At 43.7% G+C, this 27,718-nt stretch overlaps 1 protein-coding gene across 1 annotated transcript; it reads left to right on the plus strand.

Moving 5' to 3' along the window:
* The first annotated feature begins 350 nt into the window (after positions 1 to 350).
* On the plus strand, positions 351 to 26,976 carry prima1 (proline rich membrane anchor 1). Its single transcript, XM_062468374.1, has 4 exons — positions 351 to 1,273; positions 3,108 to 3,258; positions 16,815 to 16,941; positions 24,057 to 26,976. The coding sequence occupies exons 1-4, from the start codon at positions 1,181 to 1,183 to the stop codon at positions 24,154 to 24,156; spliced, it is 471 nt and encodes a 156-aa protein (XP_062324358.1). The 5' UTR covers positions 351 to 1,180; the 3' UTR covers positions 24,157 to 26,976.
* The last annotated feature ends 742 nt before the right edge of the window (positions 26,977 to 27,718 follow it).

Raw genomic sequence — 27,718 nt, forward strand, 5'->3', positions numbered from 1 at the left:
TAAAATTGTGTGAGTAAAACTGAAAGTATAGCTTCATCTTGTACTCCACACATTCGAACGCACAATGCGAGTGCTGATGTACATGCTGTCCAATGTAACTACAAGAAACCCTGTACAAATACCTCCCATCTTTCCCACACACATGCACACACGCGTGGACAAAACCTCTATCAATCTCTTCTCTCTCTCTCTCTCTCTCTCTCTCTCTCTATCTCTCTCTCTCTCTCTCTCTCTCTCTCTCTCTCTCTCTCTCTCAAACGCACACACACACACACACACACACACACACACACACATCATTCGTCAGCGTGCGCACAGGCACATAGCGAGACGTAGTCTCCAAGCCTCTCTCACAAACCTTGAAGTATTCTTCACTGAGGTAGCTCAGTGTGTGTGTGTGTGGTGGTGGTGGAAATACCCAAGCAATTTGCAGGTGTCCATCACATCAGGCAAACTGGACAGTGATACCCGCGCCACGACCGCTCGATCGTCTACAGTTCCTTCTCGGACATGTTCTTACGCACTTTGCCTGGGGTCAGCGTGTATACATTTCATTGCAATTCGTTTTTAACAGATTGACTTTTTTTTAACATCGTATTTACGCACGGGACTTCCTCACGCGTTTTCATCCATGTGTCTGACGAGGAGGCAGTGTCAAAACACTGACTTCTAATAATGTCTGTATCCCTAAAAAACTAAGACATTAAATTGAGGAGCAACGTCAACTTATACTGTAGCGAAATCTTCATGGAAATGTAGATTTGAGATACGTGGCGTGTGTTAATGGTCAGGACCTCCAACTTTTGTCGCGCATTCACTGATGCTAGCCAAGGGATGACTCTAAATAAGCGACACTCACCTAAATTAGACAAACCACTGGAACCGAAGAACTTTGGACTTGAACGGATGTGGATCCCAACCGGTGGTCTCAACTTTAAAGTATTATAATGAACCAGGGCGTACGTATGACCAGGGAATGTTGTTTTAAGCTCTCTCATGCCACTACTACCAATTTTGAAAACTGGACAACAATGTACCAGATTTCCTTTTCGGAAACGCCCGACAGAGACTTTGCGGTCAAACCTGGAAGATTGGATTAAGTTTTTTATTTAAACAAACGACTATCGTGCGTCCCACACTTGTTTCCGTGACACGAGGGCTGTGAGAAGAACAAGGAGTAATGCTGGTCCGAGGGATATTGCCGCTTACTTTGGGTTTTTCGCCTTTTATGTTGGGACACTGCTTTCTAACATCATTTTTACTTTTATTTCAGGTGGGTTGACGATTATATAAGCACTGTTCTTCCTAATTATTTGTTATGCGCCAAATCGAAGGCTGTAATCGTATGAATATAGAGAGATTATTTTTACATTCGTGGTCATAGTCATTCCAGAGACAAGTTATGCTGGATGTGGCAACCGTCTACCTATGGATTTGAGTGTCTTGACCTAATTCATGTGACTAATTTATGGTTATGCCAATTTATCTGTCTTGGTATAAAATGTATATTGCCTATGCGTGTGTGTCTAGCCTTGAAAGCTAAGTGCATGCCTGTCAGTGACAGAGAGACAGATACCCCCACACACACCCCTTTCCTACACATACACACACACACACACACACACCTTGTTACCATAGAGTCATCCAGTTCAGTATAATGAAGTGTCTGTACAGTATTGTTCAAGGTACTCTGAACAAAGTTATTTGTGTATTAGAGAAATCTAAAGTTAGACTTTGGAATGTTTACAATAGGTTGATTTGGGTGCAGGGAGATTCATTTCAGGGAGCAAAACTGGCTGCAAGCGAGCAAAGGAGACATGCACAAATGCACAGACATCCTGTGCAGTCATGACTATCGGGATGCGGGGGAAGGCTTGAATGGTGATCGTGGTCTGACTTGGAATAGTGGAGTGTGCTCATGTTGTGTGAGAGTGCTAGGACTTTGCAGGCGTGGGCGGGGGAGCTTCAGCTCGTGGTGTCCCAGCTAGCTAGTTCTACCCACCACAACTCCATCTAGAGGCCCCAAGCTCTTTGTTCCACAAGGTTGCCCACCATGCTCACCCATGGGGGAGGCAGGGTCAGAGTTCATCCTGAGGGGACTGTGTTGTGGGTGGGCATCCCTCTCACACCAGCTGCGAGTCCTGTTCTCCCTCTCTCTCTCTAACCCTCCTCGGAAGTGGGTGGGAAACTCCTCTCCACCATTAGTGTGGAAAGACACACAGAGTCTGTGTGCGTGTTTGAGTGTGTGTTTGTGTGTGTGTGTGTCTGTGGGGTTTGTGGACATGTACACACGTGTCTGTGTGTGTTGATGGAACTTGAGTTCCTGCACGTTTTGTGTGTGTGTGTTACACGTTTTGTCCACTTTCAATAGTGAGTTTGTGCCATGCACGTTCCAAGTGTGTGCGCGTGAGTAGGACGGATGGCGCGCGTGTCCGCATGACAGCACAATCACAGGATGTGTGAGGCTCCGGGTTCAGGTGCAGCGTAGCAGGAGGGGGGCCTCATCTGGGCCGGGAAGCGGGACACACAACTGCAGCCGAGGCTGTGGAGGCTGTGGATCTCCCACTGCGTCCTCGCTGGATACTCATGAAACGCCTTCAGCCAGTCAGAACTCCTCCTCCCCATCCACGCTCTCTCCTGTCGTGAACAAGCCCAAATAAGTAACCGTACGATGGGCTCGGGTTGTCAGCAGTCCCTTTCAATCCCGAGCTGAACCGCTTGTATGTCGACTCGCCCGGTGCGCGTGAAGGTCACTTCCCACACTTGTTTCCGTGACACGAGGGCTGTGAGAAGAACAAGGAGTAATGCTGGTCCGAGGGATATTGCCGCTTACTTTGGGTTTTTCGCCTGGTGTCGCAAAAGTTCAGTGTCGTCCAAGCTCAACCCAAACGAAGACCAGAGCATGTTTGTCTTTTTGTCCACATCAAGAACCAGTGCCGGGGGGTTGGGGTAGGTTGCAGTCATCTTCCCTGATTGCCTCTAACGCCCAATCCCCCCTCCACTCCCCTCCCCCCTTCCCCCACCTCCCACCACCACCTCCCTCTCTCTGTCCCTCTCTTTCCGCCTCTCTCTCCCGCTCCCGTCCCACCTGTCTCTGCCCTCTGTAGTTCACTCAGGGAGAGCTCCAAAAGTCATGTGCGCGGGCCGTCACGGAGAGGGTGGGCGAGAGCTGCCAGCCGGCGTGCCAGTGTAGGCCGTACCCTCCCCTGCCGCCGCCACCCCCGCCTCCACTTCCTCCCAGACTGCTGGTCATCACTGGTGAGTATGGGCGTTTCCATATCCTCTCTTCCTGGAAAGTCTTCTTAAGTGTTACATATTGCGAACGTGGTCGGTGTATTATTGACACATTGTAAGTGACCCAGCTGGTAGGCTGTAAAGAGTTTACATATCCAATGTAGATTTCACTTTAGCTTGATAGGTTTTTTCAGGAACCCTGAAAAATTAGGGTTACATTAACACTGTTACTAAACATCAGTACCTACAACCTACAGTAACGACACTGTCGTTATGTAGGAACAGATAAGTACTTGTACTTCATTACAGTTTGGCAGTACAAGTTATTGCACAAGTGAAACTTGGTATGGGGGGAGTCGGGCCTTCCAGGGGTACGTTATAGTGGATGTTAACGTAATCTTGCTGCGGTAACCCAACATTCAACTGCCCCTTCACAACATCCACTAACCCCTTACAACCCTGCCCCCAAACTGTGCCTTCTGACAACTTTGTAATGACATATAAAGCTAATGCCTCATACCATTCAATTACTAAGCACTTACTATCTAACAATTATGTTTTAACAGTAGATATACAGTAGCTATGTAGTTACATTGCCATTATTTCTTATTTGACTTAGTAATCATTTAAAATTGTATTTCATTCTATTCTATGTATATAACAATCTTGAAAGACATGCAGGTTTGTGATCTTGGTTCGTTACTTTCCCAGATGGTTAGTAGCTGAAAGTTACTGAGCATTGCTTCAGGATTCTGATTCACATGGCTGATATCTTGAGGTCTCTAGTCTGACTCTAATCATGGGATCATGGCTGAGCGGTTAGGGAATTGGGCCATTAATTACTGGTTCAATTCCCGGTTGTGCAAAATGATGTTGTGTCCTTGGGCAAGGCACTTTACCCTACTTGCCTCGGGGGGAATGTCGCTGTACTTACCTTAAGTCGCTCTGGATAAGAGCGTCTGCTAAATGTAAATGTAATCTAACCCATCTTAAACTGTCTGACTTTGTACGCGAATGCTTTGTGAAACCAGAATATTGTGTGGGATAACGACACTCCAAAAGTGGCCATCTTTTGACTTGTGTTAGCTCTGCTCATCTCAGGGTCTGTCTTCCATCCAGCAACTCCCTTGGCCTCTCCTATGCCCCGTTAATGGGTGCTGCACCTCCAACAATGCCATGTTTTTGCCCCGTGTTCTGTAGATACTGGTGGAGGTGGATGAGAAAGTGATGGACTATCTTCTTATAGTGTTTTGACATATTTCTCAGGATGTTGTGTGGCAAGTGTGTTAACGTACAGTACACCGCAATCCCCAATTTCAAAAGATAATTGGATGATGACCTTGACTAATGACTGGCATAAACGAGAAGGATTGTTCTTTGATTTACTTAATTTAGTTAATCAAGTAAGAAAGTTTGGAAGTCCTTAAATATCTTCTGTCTCACCTGCTTCCGCCTTACTCAGTTCACTACTTAATACATTCCAGAATAGTCACAGAGAATATATAGTGAGCTGTAGCAGTGAGCTCCCTCTCTCGTCACTTCCACCTAAATTAGCATTTCCTTATCCCAGGCAAAATGGAAAAGCAATCGCACCGCAGGATGCCTTAAAGGCCTACGTTTGGATCATTCCAGCCACAGGCGGTTATGCAAATGTCTTCGACGGCAGGGATATTTCATATGCGTCAACCTGACTGTGCGCATGGGTTTTGAAGATCTGTGTTGATCCATACGTGCTACGATACCTGCGTTTGATGACGCGGCTAGGAAGGCTGCCAGGGTGAGAGTGAAGCCCCAGCTTGGGATGTGGTGTCCTGGTGGGGATACATGACGCGGCCAGAGACGACGAGTAACAATGAAATCAAAAGAAACACTTCTAGAGCTAAAGAGGTTTGTCATTGGCTGATGACAGCTGAGCACATCAGCTAATTGGTTCTGAAACTGTCCACCTCAGCCCCAGGTTTGAGTTGTGACCCCGGCCATAAAGTACGTGGCTGTTAGCGTTGACACACAGCTCCATCCAGTTTATTACTAGAGGTTTAGATTTGAAATATGTCGATGTCTAGCCGGGTCATGTCTCTAGCCTGTCTTCTGGCCTAAGGAACTATAGATCAAGAAAATGTCCTTGGAATATAGCCCGGTAAAGCTACCGAGATCAATTTGCCCTAATGCTTTCTGAAGTTGCTCATTCGAAGCTGTTGTTTAAACCTTGAGCAATACAGCAAATATATGACATGCCACTGATGGCTAGACCTACAGGAAGCTTCTTTATTGAAATGGACGTCCTCTTTTAGACTCACGCTGTCTCCTGACTCGGAGTCACTTGTTGTTCAACACACTTTTTAGTTTTGTTCAGTTTAATGCCTAACTTCGCAGAAATGCTGCAAATTCACATTGTCATGCATTTCTATGCATCTATTTGTTAATGGATAGTTTTTGTGTTGGGAAAAGGTCTCTGCTGTAGTGCCAATTCATGCAGTGTGAACACACTGAAATGGTCAAATGCTAACATTGTGACTGTAGTTATACAGTTAATAATAAGGTTGGGTGATAGACACTACAATATGGGATAGACGTGAATATCTAGCGGGAGACAAAACACACAAACAGTAAGTCTATTATCAGAAATCAAAGAAACCCCTTGAGCTCTTGATAAACAACCAGTAAGCATTGTTTGGCAAAGTAAGAAAATGAAAAGCTCATCATTTGGAAATACCGGTTAGGCGATGGCAAGGAGTACCTTTGAATGTGCCTGTGCTGGCATAATGAGAAAAGGTTTAAATGAGAAAAGCACGAGAAAGAAGGAAGAGCTTAAAAAAGAAAGGATTTGAACTGTAAGCGACCAGGGCTACTTAGCCCTGACTGTATTCAATCCTACAGCCATCCCCCAAAAACGGAGGATTAAAACTGAAGTTTGGTACAGGCTGCAGCACATTTAAACATCCAATGTGACTTCTAGTATAGTACAGTGCGGCCTGCTTGCTCCGAGGGAATGTGCTTTGTCATGCACGCGGTCTAGCTCTCCCCGCTGACGAATGAGTGCATCCCCTTGGGTGACCACAGAAACCTCACCAGAGTTCTCCACTCAAATAAACGAGAGCGCGTCTACGCGTGGCGGCCACCTCTACCCCACTATCCCCCCCCCCCCCTTCACATTTAAGTGGGAGCAGTGAGGCAGCAACTTCCATTGTATGGCATAGGCATAGTTAGATCATAGAGCGTGGAGGCCTGTTATTGTTGTGTTACGAGCGCCACAAGCCTGAAAATAGACAGAAGATGCTAAGACAGATCCTAGTTCAAACATCTAGCAGACTGGTCATTTGTTTCTCAATGCAGACAGTCTGTAATAAAGCTTTTGATCTGTTTTATTGCCATAGGGCATTGTATTCTAGACAGAACTGAAAGTCCTTATGCCATTTGTCACAGACAGATGTGTTTTATGTAAATCCCCCATGAAAGTGGTCACCAAAATATAGATACCGATCTGGGTTTGTTTTAACCTGGTGGCGAAATGATATCCACTAAAGTATGTGCTTAATCAGTTGTGTTGGCTGGAAAACATATGACTAATGCAGACTATGAAGTGCATGAAAGAAATGTATTCAGGGAGATGTCCGTATCCACAGTGGGAATATTAAGATACCTATTTCAAAGGAGATATATTTATAGCTCAGTATATATTTAGACACCTTCAATAAACGCTGGTATTTGTATCCCAAAAAGCATAGATTTATCTTAAAGCACATGGATCACAAATGCATCTTTCTCACCTTTCAAAATAAAAGTCTGGTCTTTGAACAACATGTAAGCCATTTATATTTAGCCCATCTTTTCTTTGAGCATTTGTTATACAGGACCAAATTAAGAATTGTTTGGGATTAAGTGTTTGAAATACATGGTCACCCTTCAACTCTTGCTTCTTTTCAATTAGTCTAAAACCCACAAGTACCTTGAAATCCATCCCCTTTGGCCCCGTTTGAGGAATGATGAGACTTGAGATGCGTGTATAAGTACCGGTGTGACGCACATTGCTTTGATATGACAAGTGCTCTTCTTCACGTGTCAGCCCACCCCCACCAAGGCCTGTCGTCTTTCCTCTCTACTCTGTCAGTCAAGGTTAGGGAGGAGAGACACTGTGTGTGTCTGGGTATTTTGTGTACATACAAACATAGTGATATTAACAGAACATGTTTAAGTGTGATGTTTTTGTGTCGAGGCTGTGTGGTGTATGTGTTTATGTTCTGTCACTGAGAGGGTGACAGAGGAGGGTGTGTGTGTGTGTGTAGCCTTTTTGTATGTCCGAGGGCTGTTTGGGCTTTGCAAGTGTTCATACGCCTGTTTATGCTAATTCTGACCATGTCAAGAACGATTAAGCACCCTTCTCGTGTAGGAAGTAATTACTTATGGCTAAAGCAGAATTTGCATTGTATGCCAACAAGCTGCTATTTCTTTTCTTTTTTTTTCCCTTTTCCTCTTTCGGTGTGGGGGTTGAGGGTGTGAAGAGTTTTCTCCTATATCTAATATGGCGCAGCTGTTTCTTCTCCAAATCAGTCAGGTGCTGCCGTCCCTGGCTGTCCGGACGGAAAATCAATTCTAAACATGCATGAGTTGTTTGAGTGCCGGATGCAGATAGTTATCTTATCCGTTTTCATTGCTTTACTGTAACCGATTGATGAATATCCCCCTCCTTCCTATCATTTTCCCCTGCTGAATTATTCAGCGGTGTGTATAAAGGACAACGATCCCATACCTGCAGCTAAGTGGAAACTAGAAAAGTCAGAAGTGGAAAATTGTCGTACATTAGCGAGGGGAGATAACGTTGCACGCTAACACCACACTAAAAAGCTGCAGCGATGCGTTACGCAATATGCAACTCAGACACTGTTTGTGGTGGAGGAGTTTCAAATGAAGTGACTGGAACCCACGTGGCTTGATCCAAATCCGTGCTGTATGTCGACATACGGCCCACGACCCCAAAGTGGTTCGCTTATGTGGGATGGATGTGCTGTGCACACACATTTACATTTAGTCATTTAGCAGACGCTCTTATCCACACACAAGCGCCAATATCTGTCAGCAGTACCACTACTGGCAAGGTGTAATCTCTGTCGTGCCTGCTTACATAAATGCATAATAAGCCCTGAAGAGTACAGCAGTCTCTGGCTAAGCAGCTCTGTTGCTGGTTTGCATTAGGATCTGCTATATTGTTAAGTGTCTCTTAAGATACAGCCAACTCATTGTCTTCTGTGTGCTGTCCTTTGGAATAAGGGAAAACATGTCACAAATGAGCAACTGCAATGCTAGTGATGGCACTTTGCGTTAAGTTGCTTATGCAGAATGCAACATCCTACTTGTGTTTAAAACAAGACTATAATTGATCATCTCTCCCCACTGATTACTGTTATATAATAATAATCATTTGAAAGGGTCCCAGTGTAACCACAGAAGCAGTTCAACTTTTAGATCAGTTATGAATATAGGTTTTACACAGTGTAGGCCACAATGGGAACAATGTAGTGTATTCCACTGTCGGTTGCAACTGGGGAAAAGGGTGTTTGTGAAATGTGAACAAGATGATCATTCTTACTAACCTGACATAATAACAAACACAGATTCAAACACACATTTTACATGTATTAAGTATTAGTATTAGCTACCTCTCTTTACATACATCAACTGGTTAAGGTTAGGGTTTGAAATATACTGTATAGTATAGTTCAGTTTGTGATTTGTAATGTTTAAGTTAGTTGAGTGTTTATAGACCATCAATAGGGGTCCCTCAAAATGAAGCATGACTCAATGTGGCAATGATGAAATGCTGTACACAGTCCTCTACTATCAAGTCAGGTGGAGAGTAGCCAAGGAAATAAAAAAAATCATAATTATTTCTAACAAACTTTAGATGATTGATGATTATTGCGAGATGTGTGACTCGTTAAATGACCGATAAACAATATAAATTAATATCAATTAATTTCCACTGTTTCGTGATAATTACATGTAATTACATGTTTCAAAGTGTGTAGGAGGACTGCTAACTATAAAATGTAAGCCTCAAATTTAAGCTGTGTCAGTGAAGGCTGCCTGATATCTTAGGTTCTTTCCTTTTTGTCAATTCTTCCATCTCTATTCCTTTCTTGTTTTATTTGTTATTTTTTTATTATTTAATACCCATATCCCTCTCTTTCCCCCCAATGTCGGGGCCATTTTATTCATTCTTGTAACATGTCATACTCATTACTCGCATGATTCACTTAGTCTAACGGTGGCCCTACTATCTGTCCACACTTGGCGTGACGCCTATGAAGGTTTCCCCTTTTCTCAATCCCCCTAAAAGGGTGAAGACACCAGGCCGCCCGTGAACTCGGACAAATCTGTCCTTTGGCAGGGACCTAGTGTTTGTCTGTATCAAGTGACTCAACTGTAAACGTGCTTATTTGGGATCAAAAGACTGTCTGTCGAAGACTAAACAGGGATGAATAAACACGCTTAGAGAATAACACCAGATATCCTCAGAAGCTGACAGCAGAACCCTTGTAACTTGACTGTGTGGAGTTTGTCCATGATGGCAGAAATGGTGAGCAATGTACTGTGCACTTTAAGAAGAAAGTAAGCTACCACTTGCAAACCCCATTCCCTTTATGTACAGTCCTGGCATGTTAATAGTAGCTAGCGAAAAGCTGGTTCAAGCGTTGCTCCAAGATAGCTCGGAACTGACTTTCCATTCATGTCAGCATGCCAGGTCTGTGTTCTGAAGGGGATGACAAGGTAGAAGACGCCCGAATGCTGTCCAAGTCCCTGTCTCTCCATAACATCGTCTTCAATAGATTCACCTGACTCAGCCCACTCCAACTGTTAGAACCTTGAAATACATATTGAACGTGTGAGTCTACCTGTGCTCAGAGACTTTTGTGAAATAAGAAGTTAGATAAGCGTCCAGAGGGCAACTTACTTATGGTCCACTGCCACACAGCAGGGAGAATCTCTTTAGTAAGCAGTGCATTGGCCTGGCCCCTTTCCAGCACTATCACTTTAATTAAAGCAGGATTTAAGAGGTGAGCCAGGGATTTGACTGAGCAAACAGTCTATATATTTCCTGCTGCACCAGTCAGACGCCCAGTCACACCTGAGCGAAGCCTTTTCCTGTTACTTTTTTTCTATACCATTTCAACTAACAGCCATCGATCAGGTTGAAGAGAAGCCATACAAAATGGAGTTGGCAGTTCAAAGCATTGTTGGTTATAGCGGGTTCAAACATGTATTTTTCTCACACATATAATGAAATTCACCTGGGAGTCATGGTTATGCTTTCAGAAAGCTCTGCCCAAGAATCCTTACGCTTTTAACATGATCTAAAAGCAAGTTCATGGGGGAGATCTGCATATTCTATCACCACTGATAGATGGCAAATGCTCATTCAAAAGCAAGATACACACATTACATCCCAGCCATGGTTAAGACCCTGGCTATTCACTGCTTCTTTAATTTGGAATTCCTTGCTTATAGCTTGTAAGAAGCACTTCATAATAAAAGTGCCATGTAAATGAATGTGGTAGTTGTACATGCACTGTATGATTGGAATTTCAATACTTTTCAAGCGTTCGCTTCATTTGAGTGGACTACAGCTGCCCATGGACTTCAGAGAGACCTCCCGCCTGTAGCCTCCTTCCTAAATGGGCGAAATGCTCAAACAAAGTGGCTTCTCATGTTGAATAGATCCTAACCCCATCTACCATTGATGGGTGACTTTGAAATGATGATTGTAGTTTTCGGCATCTCTGTTCCTTCGTGTGATGACTAAGAAGGTTTGTGAGGCTGGGGGAGGTAGGCTGCAACGCCGCCAGCGCTGTATTTGGCCTTTGCTCCGTTGCACGCTGGAGAGAGCGTGGAAGAGCCACCCACAAGACCAGAGCCCCCTCCCTTCCATATGTGGGAACCACAGTCACGGTTTTTTGACGGAGGTTTCTCGCTTTTTCGCTAACGACCTGTCTCCGCATTAAGGATCCACGAAGGAGGAAGAAAGCGTTTCATTGGGAATAATTGTCACGTGTGTTTGACGATATACTTGAACCTGAGAACTAGCTTGCTGCTCCATGCAGTAGCTTGCCAATCCCTGAGTAAAAAACACTGAAGAATAATAGAGCCTGAACACATTTCATACATATGAAAATACCATAGAAATCACAGTTTGATGCGACTCACTGAACTTAGAGAGAGGGGAAAAAAAGAGTTTGACCCGATTCTGGCTTGAAAGGGAATGTTCAGTCAGTGTTAAGCTGGAACCCAGGGAGAACACGTCCTACTGTAATGTCAAGCAAGCATCTCTTTGTTTGCAGGGATGATAGCCTCATCAACATCATCCCAGAGTCCTGTGGCTGTGACTCAGATTCAGGACTAAGGCCCTGTCAGCTCGATGATCAGTCACCTCCGTCAGGGAGCCAGAGACGAGCTAGGAGCCCTGGGATGGGCGAGTGCCACCGCTGGGGGCGTATCTAGTCCAGCTCCCGCCAACCCTCCAGCCCTCCAGGGCAGATCGACTCCATCCAACAGGCTGCATTCAACCCACTTCAGTTGGCAAAGGGACATTTCTCTAGTTGTGTGATGTTGGCTTTACGTTGTGTAATGTTGGCTTTATGTTGTGTGTGCTGATTTGGCAAACAGCGGTGTTCCCCTAGGTCAGTAATATTTTTTATAGGAGCCATATCAAGTTCATAAATGGTCATAACTCCAAATCCAGATAATCTAGAATATAACTTTTTAACACAACACCCAAAAATGTAGTATGTAAATCCGCTCTAAGAATGAAACGCATTTGCTCGGAACCTTCCTTTGTGGTTCATTATCAATAGCTGGAGGATCACAACATGTAACACAAGAGGCCCTGCATGATTTGGACAGAAAACCCTCTTGTCTGAGTACTGTTGTTGCCTTCTGCATCCTGCTGTGTGTTATCAGTCTCTCTGCTTGTGCAATCAGTTGGGCCGGGGCCCCTAACAACATTAACCTTCCAGGGCCAGGTATAAAAATAGCCTAATCTAATAGTCCTGGCTTTCTGGCTGTAGTTGGGGCGGTTGGCCTTTACCGTATGTAGGTACTTGGTTCCTGTCTTGACAAGAGAAGATCTGTCTAAGTCAGAGCTGGAGGAGTATGCACTGCATCATGCCAGAGCTCAGCTCGGTGTTCCTTGCGGAGCTGAGACTCAGTGTGTAAGAACCAGGATGTTTGCACTTCATGTAGCGATACGTGGAGAGGGACGCACACACACGCGGACACACACACACACATACAGTACTTCCACGCACCCACATACTTTATACAGGTGAACATGCACTCCTACACACTTGCACACGTGGGGGTGTTATGATGGCACAGTGCCTTGCCCTGTCGCCTCACAGCGAGAAGGCCCTGGGTTCGATTTCCGCTTGAGGCACTGCTTGGTGTGTGGCTTGCATGTTCTCCCTGTGCTCACAAGGACTTCCTCAGCCAAAGAACCCCAACTAAAAGCATGCAGAACAGATTCCTCTCCTGGCCATGTCCCTGGCCATGAATTATGTTATCACTTGGACTTGGCCCCCGGCTTATGTGGCTGATCACTGTCCCTACGTGTGTGTGTGTGTGTGTGTCACTAATGAATGATAAATACTACATTCCTTCTGCTTCTTCTCGCACTTTGAGATGTTACACCAGTCAATAACAGTGCGAAAATCCCATTGTGGGAGTATTGTCTGGTTTGATTTGTTTTCTCGCTAAACTGTTCCCTGGCTGTTTTGCATCAGGCTTAAAGGGGTCATGTTAAGAGTGTGAACAGGAAATGCTCGATGATGTTTAGACCGTGGCTTCCTGGAGTGTACTCAAAAGGATCGGTCCTGTTGGGTACACTCCAAAATAACACAACAGCAGCCAGTAAACATTCTGTCTCTGGCAAGAATGAAGACATGTTGCTTTTGCATCACAGGTGTGAATAGTTGCTGTACTGTTGCAATACACTATGCAAAGACAAATAACCCATTAGCTCATGCATAGCAATTGGCAACACTTTACACTAAGGTTGAATTTACTAGCAGGTACCGACATGGCAGTACTTAAAGTAAAAACATTGTCGGACTTGGAAGTTAATGTAGTATTACTGTAAAGTGTTGCCTAGTAATGTGACATGAGTACTCATTTCATCATCTCATCATCATTTCAACTAAACAGAATGTATCTGTTAAAGTGTTGGGAAATAAGGAATCGATAGGAAAACTGAGTGCGATGCATCTGCATAGAAAAAAAAACCTCCAATACAAATGTTGTATGTGTAGAGAACATTCATTGTTTATTGCCAGTTTGAAGGACTGCTGACAGTGAGGCTGCTAGCCTTTCCCTTTCACTCCCCTACGTTCCCGCCCGTGTGTTTTGCTTGGTCACGTCTTCCCCTGGAGTTGCGTGACAGTCCAATTATCGGGTCCACTCGAGCCAGACGGCTCTGTAGTCCCACAGTTCAACATGACACCGCGGGCGGCCATATTGTTTTGGTGGCGACTGAGGGTGAAGCTAGGGCAGCCGAGGTGGAGGAGTCTGCTGAGGACAGGGCTGAGCGTGTGTCACCATCTAACGTCTCTCGCTCAACCTTTCCTCACATGTAATACATGAATTCAATTAACATGAATAACATGAATAGCAGTATGTGATATTAATACCAATCATCGTAATACAATTTTCGGAGACACTTCAAGCAAATGACACACAACAAAATACACAACACTGAAATGGTATTAAGGGCAGATACATATTGTTTTACATTTTGGCATGAAATAAATACATTGTAAAATGAGTAAATACATGATTCTTCATCCGAGTTTTGTAAAGCTTTTATCTTTTCCGACATTGAGGGTTACGTTTTTACACAAATGAGGTTCAACAGAAGAAAGGAGCTGTCTCCGGTGATGCCTGGCCTGGCCTTAGGGAGTCCAAAAGGGCTAAAGGCAGATGGAGTGCTCATACAGGGTAGTGGGAAGAACACATAAACACAGGTAGCAGGGGGCAAAGCAGGGGGCTAGGCCATGATGGGGTAGGACATTGTAAATCACTGTCTTATCAGGGAGCTAGTGGAGATCACTCAGTATGAGAGTGGTGGGACGTGGGCAGGGGGAAAGAATCTCCTCAGTGGTCGAACAGATCTCTGTTGATCTGGGAATCCGATGGGTAAACCCTGTAGAGGTCACTGCAAATAACATGCATTTGGGCACCTGCAGAGCCAAGCAGAAAGTGTTGACATACAGTGTTGTGCCTATGTGCTAGTGAGTGCATCAGCGTGCAGTGAACTATGGGAGTGTGTGAGTGAGTGCACGTGTGTGTGTGTGTGTGTGTCTATTTTGGTTTCCATCACCTTGGAACAAAGCCATATGGTCACACTTCATGCTGATGGAATGGCCGTTGTGCAACTGCACAAAAGGTTTCCTCATTTCCTGAGTATAGAGCAGTATTTGGTACATGAAACTCAGTAGGGGTGAAATTGTAGCCTATTTCTCAATGGGCCTCATTCACCAATATCTTCCTACATTTGTTCTTAAGAAAGTTCCTAACAAAAGTCTACGTGTGATTCATGACGTGTTCCTAAACAGCAGAATTGTTTGCAGGTGTGGTCTTAGAATGATGAATCCCAATATGTCATAAGTTGAAAGCTTGTGCCCTGTTGCTCCTATCTAGCATAGGTAAACACCCCTTTATTTCCCATTAAAGGACATGAGAGGGCCGTGTGCACACTCAGAGAAATGTCGAAAATACGTGGTAAAGACGGTGGAGGCCTCGACTCCAAAAGAAAGAAAAACGAAGAAAGCCTACTTTGGGCCTATAAATACCGTGATAGGTCACTTATTATTGGATGGCAAGGTTCCCCGTTAACATAATTGATGTGAATTGAAGGCAAAGCAAGGCTACCGTAGTTTATTTATATAGGCCTAGCCCTATATAAGTGCTTTACAAATTTGCAGAAATGTAAGTGTAGTGTGTATTTATTAAAACGAACAAACAAAACAAGATGTGTAAAATAATGAAGATTATTAGTTACAAAATTATAGAGAAATATTCCATTTTAAATTAGAACAGACGAAAACGGTATAACTACTTATTTTGCGCAAACATGTCAGCTCTCAATTGTGTGTAAGAGTGCTCTTGGGTGTGCGTAATTCTGTTCTTACCTAAGAACAAATCCCAAATAAGAAAACATTGGTGAATGCCAGAATCTTCGTGAAAACTGCGTTAGTGGGGTTTAAGAATAAATTTGTTCTCAAGAACATTTGGTGAATGAGGCCCATTGTTCTTATACTTAAAAATGACATTATTTTATTATATATCTTAATTTTTTTTCTCTTTCATTTATTTGTATCTGTGTATCGTATGTGCGGGAGACTGTTGTAGATGTGTATGTGACAAAAGTGAACGACAGGTGTGTTAGTCACAGAATAAATGAAATATCTTCCTCCAACCACCATTTGTCGTCTATCTGAGGGATCTTATCGTCTGTCACGGATGAGATGGAGATGAATGGCTTCTCTGTCCAGAGCAATGGTTATCATTCTGAAAGTGGGGATCCACAGTCTTCCCGGAAACAATTAACCCAGCCACAGCACTCTGCGGTATGCATCTTAGATACCTTCCAGTCAATATTACATTTATATGGCCACACAAGGACAAGTGGATATCCTTGATGTCATTTTGTGTTTGAGACATGAGCACGCACACATCGTGAACACAAATACAGCAATGTTGAGCCTCCGTTCGCTGATAGGGGGTAATTAAACTGAGAAGAGGGAACCGTCTTGCTTATTGATACTTTTAGTCTATCTTAGGAAGCTGGAAAAAAAGATAACTTTGTTTAGAAATGGAAAAGAATTGAAAGTCCTAATCGTTTTTGTCCTTTGTATGAACACCAGCCAGCACACTCAGCCTTCTAGCTGCAGAACATAATAACACAGCGAGGCCAGCAGCCACTGCCATACATTCGGGGCACCGTTCTAGTGATTGCCGAACAGGCTGCTTCTCCATATGATTGTCTGGGCGATTAAGCTGCGAATGAGCCGTCTCCTTCTGGATAAGCGAGGCCTTTTATGGTTCCATTTGAAACCATGCTCGATAACGCACAGTGATTTGATAGCTAATTCCCATGAAATGGCAAAAAAGCGGATGCAAAGTTTCACAGAAGGCTTGAAGCCTACAAAGTGGCACGGTAGGCTTCAAGCCTGCAGGACTGGTAGCCAGCCTGCTGAGCTGGCCCTGGAACCATCCAGAGCGCCACCTACAGATGGGCGGATGAATGGTCCGTGATGGGGGCAATATGTGGGTGCCGTGACAAGGCACTGCAGTTTGAAAAACAACTCCGAGTGATACCGTACCCTTTTGGTTTTGTCACACGCTTTTGTCAGAACTCTGTTTCCATGCAGCTGCAGTAAACGTTGCAAATGCCCGCGTGAGTAGGTCTTTGTTAACTGTTCAAAGGGTGAAGCGAACGAGCCGTTGCCTTCAGACGTATCCACCGTCTCCACTGTGTGTGTTCATAATTCTTTGCCATGTGACCTTGACCTTTGACCTCTTGTTCTTCGCAGTGGCCCCCTCCACGGTGCCGCCCGTGAAGCCATGGTGGAAGGAGATTGTGGTGTTGGGAACGGTGGGCTGTGCCTCTTTTGCCTTCCTCCTGCTGACGGTCATTATCTGCTACAAGGCCATTAAAAGGTAGGCTTCCCCTTCCCGTCTACAGGCTGCTCGTTCATCCCTGGCTCTGTCAGGGATAATGTGGTTTGGTCTGCAAACAAACCACAGGGACTTTGGAGTTGGGAATTGATTAACCTGCCCTAAGATGACTATGTTCTCATTCTACATTATTGATGGACCTGTGATGATTCAGGCTTGAATACAATCTACACATGTACCCGTACATCTATCAATTTGTCTCAAGACAAATACATTTTATTAGCTCAGGATAATGTTCCTAGAAGGAATCCTAAATTACTATGTTTAAACCGTCCAGTGATCTAATCTTGGAGTTTTGTCAGGGATTCTACATGAATGTCATAGTGAATGTATTCCTTTGTGAAATATAGAAAGGCACAGCTGGAGTCATTACATAGCTTTATTGAGAACTCAATAAATGTTTCAAAGTGAGGCATATCACAACATAGCCTACCTCAAGCTGTCTGGGAGAGGTTAGGTGTCAGAGAAACTGCAGATGGCACTCAACGTGCCTTGCTAACGGTAGCTCTTGCTCCATTGCCTGAAGGAAATTGGGTGAAAAGATCACCTGGCAGGAACGCAGTATGTCAGTCTTGCACCACTTGGGAGCTTCAACGCAATTCCACTTATGGCAAAGGTTTGACATGGCCCCATTGCAGCCCCAAACCCAATTCATGATTTATGAATTAATTTGACAAGTCAGCCACGCATGGTATATTTTATACACGCAAAGGGGTTGTATCCTGAAGTTTGTAATTTTCCTTGCCTTGTTACAGACTTATGGCTTTATTACAGAAATGGTTTGTGGTGGTGTTGCTAAGAAGCATCAGTTCAATAGTCGCTATCTCGTGCTCTTATGATACCACACCCTTATGTACTATGGGCAACTATTCCAAGTTTAGCTTAACTACAAATTTTGTGTGTATTTTTTTCCGACAATTTACCTCACCTGCAGCATGGTACTGTACCTTACTGTGCTTTGGTATCTGTATTGGTTAGTGAAAGTTGATGAAAGGATGTGAGAAATATTATTAATATATTATTAGTATGGTAAAAGCTCTGCATAAAAACAATGGCAATAGCAAGTCTGCTTTTAGCAGACTGCAAAGTAGAACACTTCACCAGTTTTGTTTGCCCGAGGTTTTTTTTTTCATAGATTTTTGTTTATAGATTTTCAATAGTTTTTTTTATAGCTTCTTCATTGTATAAATATGGAAACTTTGTGTGACAAGAAATGGCAGTTTCTTATGATTAAACACTGGCTTTTCCCCACTTCTCTTCAAAAGGTCTACCATATTCTAAGAATAGCTACACTCTGCTGGTCTGTACAGACTGAAAGTAGATGTTTGTACTATTTTTAGTACAATTCTGTCGAATTCAGAACGTACCTCAGTTGCCTTCATTCATACTATATGCATACCTTGCAAGTGGAAAGAGAAATTATAATAATTATAAATAATTATTATTGAGAAATTCCTCGGACTTCCGGTGAACACACTCTATCGTCTCAGAATTAAGTCTGTGGATTTACAGTGTCTACGTTTTTTTTTTTTCTTTAACAATGAACAGGCCCATCTTCCCTATAAGCCTCTGTTAAAAATAACCCATTGTGTTCCCGGGAGCCTCCTATTCTTTCTGTACCTGAACATTCTATCAGGATCAACCAACTCAGGAAGGGGGAACCCCATCTGGCAGCAATCTTCTTTCTAATGAGCATGCTCAGTCTAGCAGAGTTGGAAAGAAACACATAATGTCTCCCTTGAAGAGCACTCAGCACCATCACCCTGAGACACCCAGTGAACAGTGCGAGGAAAGTAAAGCTGAAGTGCAGGGCCTGGAAATGACGGCTCTCTATATGATGCCACGTTTACTCGCTGTGTGGTTACTACGTGCCGTATTGCATTTCTTACAGACACAGCAATGGAACGGCTGGATGTGCTACAGTAGTCTCTCTGTATCCTTTGGGGGATTTCACATGAAATATAAATGACACGCGTTTCATTTGGTGTTTTCCATTTACATTTACATTTAGTCATTTAGCAGACGCTCTTATCCAGAGCGACTTACAGTAAGTACAGGGACATTCCCCCGAGGCAAGTAGGGTGAGGTGCCTTGCCCAAGGACACAACGTCAGTTGGCATGACCGGGAATCGAACTGGCAACCTTCGGATTACTAGCCCGACTCCCTCACCACTCAGCCACCTGACTCCCATTTAAGTATACCCCTTCAGCTTAGCTTTCTTGAGTAAATGCAACTTGGACACTGCTTGTTATTATAGAACATGATATCCTGCTCAGTTTCATAATCTGCTCAGTTTATAGTTTGCGTATAATGACGCAAAATAACATTTTGTTGGCATTGTGGCCCTATTTGATATGCAAACCGTGTGTGTACCATATGTGTGTATGTTTTGGGGGAATGTTTGATCAACTATCTCGTGCTATCTACTTGCTGTCCACTGCATGCATCTTTTCTCCATGGTCTGTATTGGCCTGTAATGAAGTGTGAGTCCCCTGAGGTGAATCTACCTCTACAGCGGTTCCCTCATCCATCAGCTTGCCCAGAGTGAAAACCAGTTACTGCCAGGGGGCTCTGGCGAGGAAGGCAAAAAACAGGGGAGGAGAGAGGGGAGACTTGTCAACCTAACAAAAGCAAATACAAATGTATAGAAGTCAATGTGCCCTGGATTTAAAGACCAGCTTTTGTACGGTGGAAAGCGCGTTACATGCACGAAAAACGTCTGTAGGCAGTGCAACGTGAATGGAAGTCTTCCACTAAAAGGGACCCCTGCTTGAAAATACCTCTGATGGGTTTGGCAGCCTGATGACCGTTTGGCTGGTAACTGACTGAAGCCATTTATTCGACTGTTCTCTCTTGTCTCTCCTCAATCCATCCGTGGGGAAGATGGAGAGGGTGGGTGAAGAGCAGAGACAGGTTGAGGATCAGGGGGATGACAGGTTGTGTTGGTGGTGGGTTGACTCTCTCTTAGGTGGCTTACGGTCATGCAGATGTCAAAGTTCAAAAGCGAGACCCACATCCACGAGATCCACGACTCTATTTGGCAGTTTAGTTGCGTGTGAACAAACTAGCATTCTGGTTGTTAGTTTGTTTGGTGGTATTCTCATTGTACAGTCCGATTCGGGCTAAATTCGGTGTTGAAGTCTCCCCCCGCTCTCATCTCTCACCTTAGTTATCTAACACAGTGGTAACATGCATTTGTAGAGATATTATAACAATACCAATCTTGCAAATCTAGTACACCTAGTTTCCAGAGTGAGAGGGCTCGCTAAAAGAAGTTTTTTTCTTTCTTTCTTCTACTTCAAATATTTATATCCACCTGCAGTGTGTGGTGAAGCCACCTGTCATGTGCATATACTACAGGGCCATCTAATATTGATGGAGGTCCAGAGCTAGGCCCATTGAGCCGGGGGGAGGAGGGGCGGTGTCTGTGTGCAATCCCTGCCTCAGCCATGTTATTTTGGGCCTGCCGCTCCTCAATGAAACGTCTCCGTAGCTCGATGTAGTCCCCAGATGAAGCCATTCTAAGCCCTCCACTCCAAGACACACAGTCTGTGAATGGATGGGGGATGTACAGGTGCTACCAGTGGTATGCTACTGTGTATGAATCATGCGGTTACTGTTAGCCCAGCAATGCGCATTCCAAGATGGCTTGTGGCAAGGATGGGGGATAAAATCAGTAAAAGGATGAGCTCACTGCCTGATAGCCTTTGGAAAACGAAAGCCTTCGAAGCGTCGGTTAGGAAAGGCCCTTAAATGGCCTCTTAAGTGGACGCTACAGCAGTAGGTCGCTTTTTCTTATCTTGTCTTTTCATTGTTGTGTGATACTGCACGCAAGCCCGACTAATGTCTCCTGAAACCTACTTCTGTGACTATTCTCGCAGCTCCCAAGGATGAGTGCAGCATCCCAGGTCACAGACAGGCCACCTCGTATGTTACTTACGTTGATAATATCGCCGTTATCCCACACCTTCCACTCCTGCTGTTGCTGTCACAAGCAATCCTTCCCTAGAGTGCTGGCATCATTTAGTTCATCATTTCCTTAATGTTTAAAAGGATCCTTAAAAGGATTCTTTTTTGATGGAGATAAACCATTGTTGTTGTCCTAGAAAGTATTTGAGGGAAACATACACACAAGGTATTTACCATTTTGATTACTTTTTTTGTTTTTTCCTCAAAAGAAGAGAAGAGCGAGTCGATATTGAGGCGATAACGCACTGATAAAATCAACTGCGCAAAAATGCCCTCATGCCCATTAATGGGTCAAAGTAACATGTTCTGCTTAGTTTAAATGTGTTTATGTACAGTAAGCAGACAAGTGCACTTATGAATGTTAACTTGGGGTTTGATTTGTTTACGATTGCGAGGAAATCTGGGCTTCCAGTTCCTTGGGAAGCTACTCAGAGAAGGTCTCCCAGGAAGGGCCTTGGCAATGATGTCCATCTAGTTCCTATAGATGAACCTAGCTAGGATCTCAGTTACTAAGGTGCTGCGGTCTCCCAAGAATAGAGGATGGAGAAAAAAATAGGTGTCTGTTCGTGTCAGTCTGCGTGCATGTGAGTTCGGTCCGCTGAGTCAAGCGAAAACGATAAGAGTGACACAGCCACTCTGCTGAAAGAGAGTTTTTGGACTCTCCTCCTGGCGCATTATGTAAGCCCCCGGGGTCCATCGAGGGGACGGGCGTCTGGCAGTGTGCCTGCAAAGAAAGCAAATCATAACATAGAGCCACAACGACAGTGAAAGGGGAGGTGGATGAGCTCACCCCGAGCTGCCAAAATGGATATGTCTCAACCAGAAGCAAAAACAAAGGAGATTATTGCTATCCAAAACAACTTCACCCCTCATCCCGACACAATATCGCGACGTGATACGGTTCCCTTTGAAACGTGGACCTCTCAGCCTCTACCTGTATAGACCTCGATCTGTATTCCGAATGTCATTACGTTCGTGTGCCGTTTAAATAATCGCGTGTATGAAACTCAGGAACTCACCCAGGCCACCGTCCCACCTTGGGGCGGCGTCTGAAGGTTGTCAGTCACTCAATCGGATTCGCGCATTGGCGCTTAAAGGGTTTGCGGATGCTGCAAGATACTGTACACGGAGCCCATCAGCTCTGCTGTTTGACAGGTTCACTTCAGGTTGACGAGGATCTCTTCCTGCCAGCGACTGTATATAGTCAGCACAGGTTCTGAACACGACATTGACAGACTGCGTGATCCTGCTTTGACTCAAAATGTGGATCATTGCAATGATCCACATTTTGGATTGGGGGTATGACCCCTTGAGTGGCTAGATGGTCTGTCTCTGAGAAGACTGTAGGTTCAGGATCTGGGTCCCGGGAGTGTGTCCGAGGCTTTCCTGCCTGGCTTTCAGCCAATGGCGTTTCTCAGAATTGAACGCCGTAAGTGGTGGCGTTTAGATGTAACCCATGAATACAGTGCATAGCTACTCACTCTCTCACCAACATAGCTCTTTAGTTAACTCTAGTCCCTGTGGCTGATCACAAAGGCTGATCCTACCCAGGTGTGCATGTTCACCTTCGGCCTTTATTGTTGCAACCCGAGTGTACTTGACAAAGGTAGGCAGGGAAATGCAGGTAAGCCACATGTGAGACCCAACAAAATGCTTTGTGCTGCTTGAATTCTTCCCGTGTTAAAAAGAGAAGGTATCTGCTGTAGGCTTTCATGCATAGGTGAAAATGTTGTTTCGCCCTGCACCTGACCTAGAAACTGTCAGTTCACCGTTTCAACAAAATGGTGTGCTAACTGAATATGGTAGATGTGGAGCTGATGGATGCCATTTTTTGTATGGCCTCTCTCTGCTTCTCTATCCTTCCCCCTCCTCTCTCTCTCTCTCTCTCTCTCTCTCTCTCTCTCTCTCTCTCTCTCTCTCTCTCTCTCTCTCTCTCTCTCTCTCTCTCTCTCTCTCTGTCTGCCTGTCTATCCATCCATCCATCTATCAATCAACTTTTCTCTCAATCTAAATATCTACCTATCTCTTTTTCTACCTGTCTAATTTTCGCTCTTTCCCTTGGGAAATCAGAAGAGCCAGGATGTTGCCCAGTGTAAATCACACAAGGGAGGGTGTCTTTGTAGGAAAGCCCCCCCCCGCCCCAGGCGCCTCCACACTGCTTTTCACAACAGATGGCCTCCCAACAGGAAGTGTCTCTTCTACCCTTCCCCAAGGACCAGAATTGTGTTTATCACGACAAAGGAGAAACAGCATTCCCCGTTCCTGACAGTATCTGGAATTTAAAGGGGAATACCAAAGTTGTTCGTATGACCTTCCCAATATTGAAGACTAACTATATATTGATGGTTACAGCACAGTCTACAAAATAGTCAGAGGTGGCATTACCAAGAGTCTGATTGCAGAGCCCTTAAAGACCCTATTGGCCTCGTTGCTCAAGCTGAATCTTGCCCTCCTTACAGGGACCTTTAATTGAGTTATTTGGCTGAAAGGGTCACATATCTTGGATCTCTAATTAGGGACGAGGCAGGATGGTTCAGTTGAGTTAGAGGAAGAGGAACGCTACACTTACTCACTGTGTCATTAAAGGCGGCAGAAAGTCATTTCGAGAATAGAATAACTCACTTTGACGACACTCCGCTGCAGTGAATCAGCCTCTGCTTTGGGGATTCTCACTTGCTGTATACGGCCAGGCCAGCTCTCCGCTCTCCGCTCTCAAAGCCAGGCAATTCTGATTCATATTTACAAATGAAAGCTGTTAGACTGAAGATTTACATCTATACTGTTTCCAAAGAAGTAAACCTTTCAAGGGGAGAGTGTTGATGAGATTTTCCAGTTAGAACTCTACCTAAATCAATGCGTGGATGCAGTAATTTACAGAGTGCATTTACAGTATGATAAGATATCCCTGAGTTACTGTCTTTCGTTGATGTTGTATGGGATTGTACCCTTTGGTGCTTGGTGTTTGAGCTTTTAAACTTGATTTAGAGGTAAGCCAGTGAGTTTCTATGTTTATGTTAGGACTCAAATTTGCAAGAAGGGGGGTTTTAAAAAAGCACTTTACAGAAGATATCACGTGCCTTACCCTGTAAATACTAACATCTGATTCTTTCTTCCACCCTTGTCATAGAAAACCCCCGAGGAAGGAGGAAAATGGTACGAGCCGAGGGGAGTACGCCATGAGCTCACGCACTTTGAAGACGGTGGACACCAACAACACAGGGGTGTAGGAAGTCCACAAGTCCAGGAATGATCGCATCAACTCAACCCAATAGAAATGACAAGCGACCCATGTTGAGGTTGAGAATATCGGGCGAACGGTCGAAGAGAGAGTATGAACTTGCACGACACTAGCAAGTCACGGGTCAGCCATGTTGGGGGGGGGAATTAGACTGGGGAATTTTGATAGAATGGGCTGGGGGAATGCATGGGATTGATATACATTATGTGTTTAGCCGAGGTTTGCAGCACAGCACCCCACGACACACAAATAGGGCTTGGAACCCATCACCAGACGGCTCATCTAGTGGGACTTTGGTGGGTACTGTGACAGCTTCCAGAAGACAGATAATATGTCTGGCTATACGTAACCCTGAAGACCCCTCAGTGGACAGCAGCAAGACATAAGATGCCGGTGATTAAAAACACGCATGCACTTTCTGTTGAATGCAAAGACTTTTTCCATTTTGTCTTTATCGGCACTTCTCAATTTCTAATCCTACCCATGACCCTCTGAACAATGAGAAGAGACAGTGAACAGTGTGGACAGGACAGTGAAAGGAATAAATCCACTCCCTTTGATCAAGTATTTCTTTGAGGGAAATGGCGAAGGACGGATAACCATAGTCTATAAACCAAATAAGATTAATGAAGTTCCAAAATCATTTGAAATCGTTCTCTTGATGGGTTTTGACATTTGTTTGCTCTCTGACTATGCAATTTGAAAGGAAAAGAGATATCCCAAGATGTGTTCCATATGAATATTGGTAATGAGCATGCCCTTCTGTACATCTACGAAGGTTGTTGTTTTGTGCTTTCCAATGCAGGTCGATGTTTCAGTTGCCAGTGTTTGTACTGTATGACGCTTTATGACATGACTTCCTGAGAGTTCATGAGAGCTCCTTAAATCTAGTTTCTACCACCCAGCCCACAAAACTCAGTTAAAAGCATTTACTTGACCGTGAACCTCTCCACAGGGGTTACATTAAATAAGCAACTGAAATGCACGACTGATGTCTAATGTACTGTACATTGAAATACATCAAGTAAAACCCATGCATTCATCATAATTTGCCCATTACTTGCCAGGATCCCTCTAGTAAATGTTTAACACGTTTGTCTAAATTCAATTTCTTCAGACGTTTTCTTCCTTTGTCATATGCACGGAGGATGTCAGGATGTTTGCCTCATCATTGGCCAACAGTATCTACTCCTGAGTGAGCAGGTGACCAATGTGTTCTTAGAATTGGACACATTGAATTTATTGTCTCATGTATAAGAACTTCAAAGATATCCCAAGAAATAGCCACATTGCCTACGTTTAAATATTGTCATGTAATGCGGGCTATTGTCTCATTTTGCGTAACCTATAAAGGCTTAATAAAGGCTTTCGTATCGTAAACCCACTATAAGTAGAAAAATAGATGTTTTTCCAAATAATTCATATTTATTAGGATTAGGGGTTAGGTTGCATCATGCTACAGCAAATGCGATTCAACAAGGGGTTTGTGTTTGGCAGTTTTCCTCCCATTTATGCTATTTTTATTAGCCTATGAAAGATTCATTTTGTACCACAGGAGGGGGTTTACCTCATGGGGTCAGAGGTCCTTCCCCCTCCTATACGTCGTTCTGGACAAGAGCGTCTGCCAAATGAACACATTGTCATTAAGACGGGGAGCTGATGAATTGATCAAATTGGGACCAATTCCAATAACATCTATGGCGATCCAGCACCCTTCACGATTGTGTTAGCTCACCCAAACCCAACATTGGGAATTACAATTAGCTGTATTCGTTTCAATACTTCTCTATGTTCTGATGGTTGGAAATATTGCTATCTAACGCATCTAATTCAGCGAATCTACTATTGTGACGGCCAACTGATACAGTCGGTCAGGTTTTTATGTAGATACTGTTGTGGGACTTGGGGTCTAAATCCTGCTATAGTAAAAATGTTTTGTTTTTTTTCTTTTTTGTTAAACTTGAGGGAGTAGTCCATAAGACATCCTTATGATAAGGAACTCCCCATTTCAACAATGAATTGGGTCGTTTGTCAGTGCAGCCCTGTACAATGATTGATAAATCGATTTCAATATCATTATTTTGGGTATAGTGCTATGGCACTTGATTTGATAAACAGTCCAAGTCAATTACTTAAGTCAGATACAAATGTGGTACTTCTGTAGTCTGAGGTTAATATCCTCAGTGGTTGGATTATAAAAAATACTGATTCATGATGACTTCACAACGTAGCAAGGGACTGCCTTTCATTGTAGTGATTGATGGATTTTTGGGGAGATACAGTATCTTTATGGGAAATCGTTGTGGACATGCTTAAATCCAAAATATTTATGAGAATCTTAAGGATAAAATACAATGGAAGTGTGTATGTATTTTACCCCTTTATTTCCTGTTACTAATTTGTTGTAGGCATACTGTACTTCCCGCTTCGGTCCACTTCAAGGATTGGACTACAGTTAACTTCCTTCCATGAACATAGTTGTGTATTATATTGTACAAAAATGAGTCTGAAAAATATTGCATGAATGTAAATAGTATCAATATTAAAGATTTGCCTTCTTGACTGTCTACTATGTGTACAGAATAAAGAACATGTTTATAGAATTAAATATATAAAGAGAAAGAGTTGATATGCTAACAATCAGAGTTGTACATGATGTTGTGTGTCTGGAACAAGCCATTAATGTATATTGGAATAATTAAAGGTTCTTGCACAATGTATGCATCACATACCAAAACATTAAACATATATATTGTGCATTTAACAAATTTAAATTGCAACATGCTGACTTTTTTAGTTTTAAATAAAATTGTACTATTGAATATCATCTATTGTCATATTTTGTTGTTGCTGTTGAAACTTCCAAGTTACTCAATGTTCAGGATTGAAGATGGTTTAAGTTGTAGTAAAAACTGTTTTTTGAATCTTTTGCTTTACACAGAGTAGTATCATATTACTTGCAAGACATTTTCCACTGTTGCATGCCCTGGCATAGATAACCTCTCCACAAAGTCTGATAATGACAAAGTTGTGGTATAGAATGTGAAGAGAAATAAATTAAATGAAAAACCCAGCATGAAGCTGCCAGGCACAAATTGATCTTGTTAGATTGTCTCCCATCTTATGGTCTCTTGTACAGAACTCATTCCTCTCTGCCTCTCAAAATGCATAGCCACGTTCTTTCAACCACATGTCAATAAAAGACAGCTGAAATATTTCGAATCATATTGGGTGGCTTTTGCTCTGCACAGCAAATCAAGCAGCTTATCAGCAATGTGTCAACAGGGGCTGACCCTGGAGGTAATATTCAAATCCTTATTAGCTGTTGCCGTGCTCCTAAAAGATGACAAGCACTGATGGATAGCCCAGTGATAGCCAGAGCTCCTTCTGTGAAAGTATACCGGCATCCTGTCAATCAGAGTGCTGCACTGGAGAGGAAGATTGTTTGTCATCGCAGGGCTGCCGCAGGTCAATTAAGATGACAGCTGTGAAACTTCATGCCAATCAAGAAGGTGTGTGTGTGTATGTGTGTGTCTGTCACTGTGAGGAGG

This window comes from Osmerus eperlanus, chromosome 8 (assembly GCF_963692335.1).
Source record: "Osmerus eperlanus chromosome 8, fOsmEpe2.1, whole genome shotgun sequence".
NCBI lineage: Eukaryota > Metazoa > Chordata > Actinopteri > Osmeriformes > Osmeridae > Osmerus > Osmerus eperlanus.

Excerpts from the sequence above, each read along its gene's own strand:
- prima1 (XM_062468374.1), top strand. The coding sequence starts at position 1,181 with ATGCTGGTCCGAGGGATATTGCCGCTTACTTTGGGTTTTTCGCCTTTT. Across the intron at positions 1,274-3,107 it reads CATTTTTACTTTTATTTCAG|TTCACTCAGGGAGAGCTCCA; the intron begins GTGGGTTGACGA and ends TGCCCTCTGTAG. Across the intron at positions 3,259-16,814 it reads CAGACTGCTGGTCATCACTG|TGGCCCCCTCCACGGTGCCG; the intron begins GTGAGTATGGGC and ends TGTTCTTCGCAG.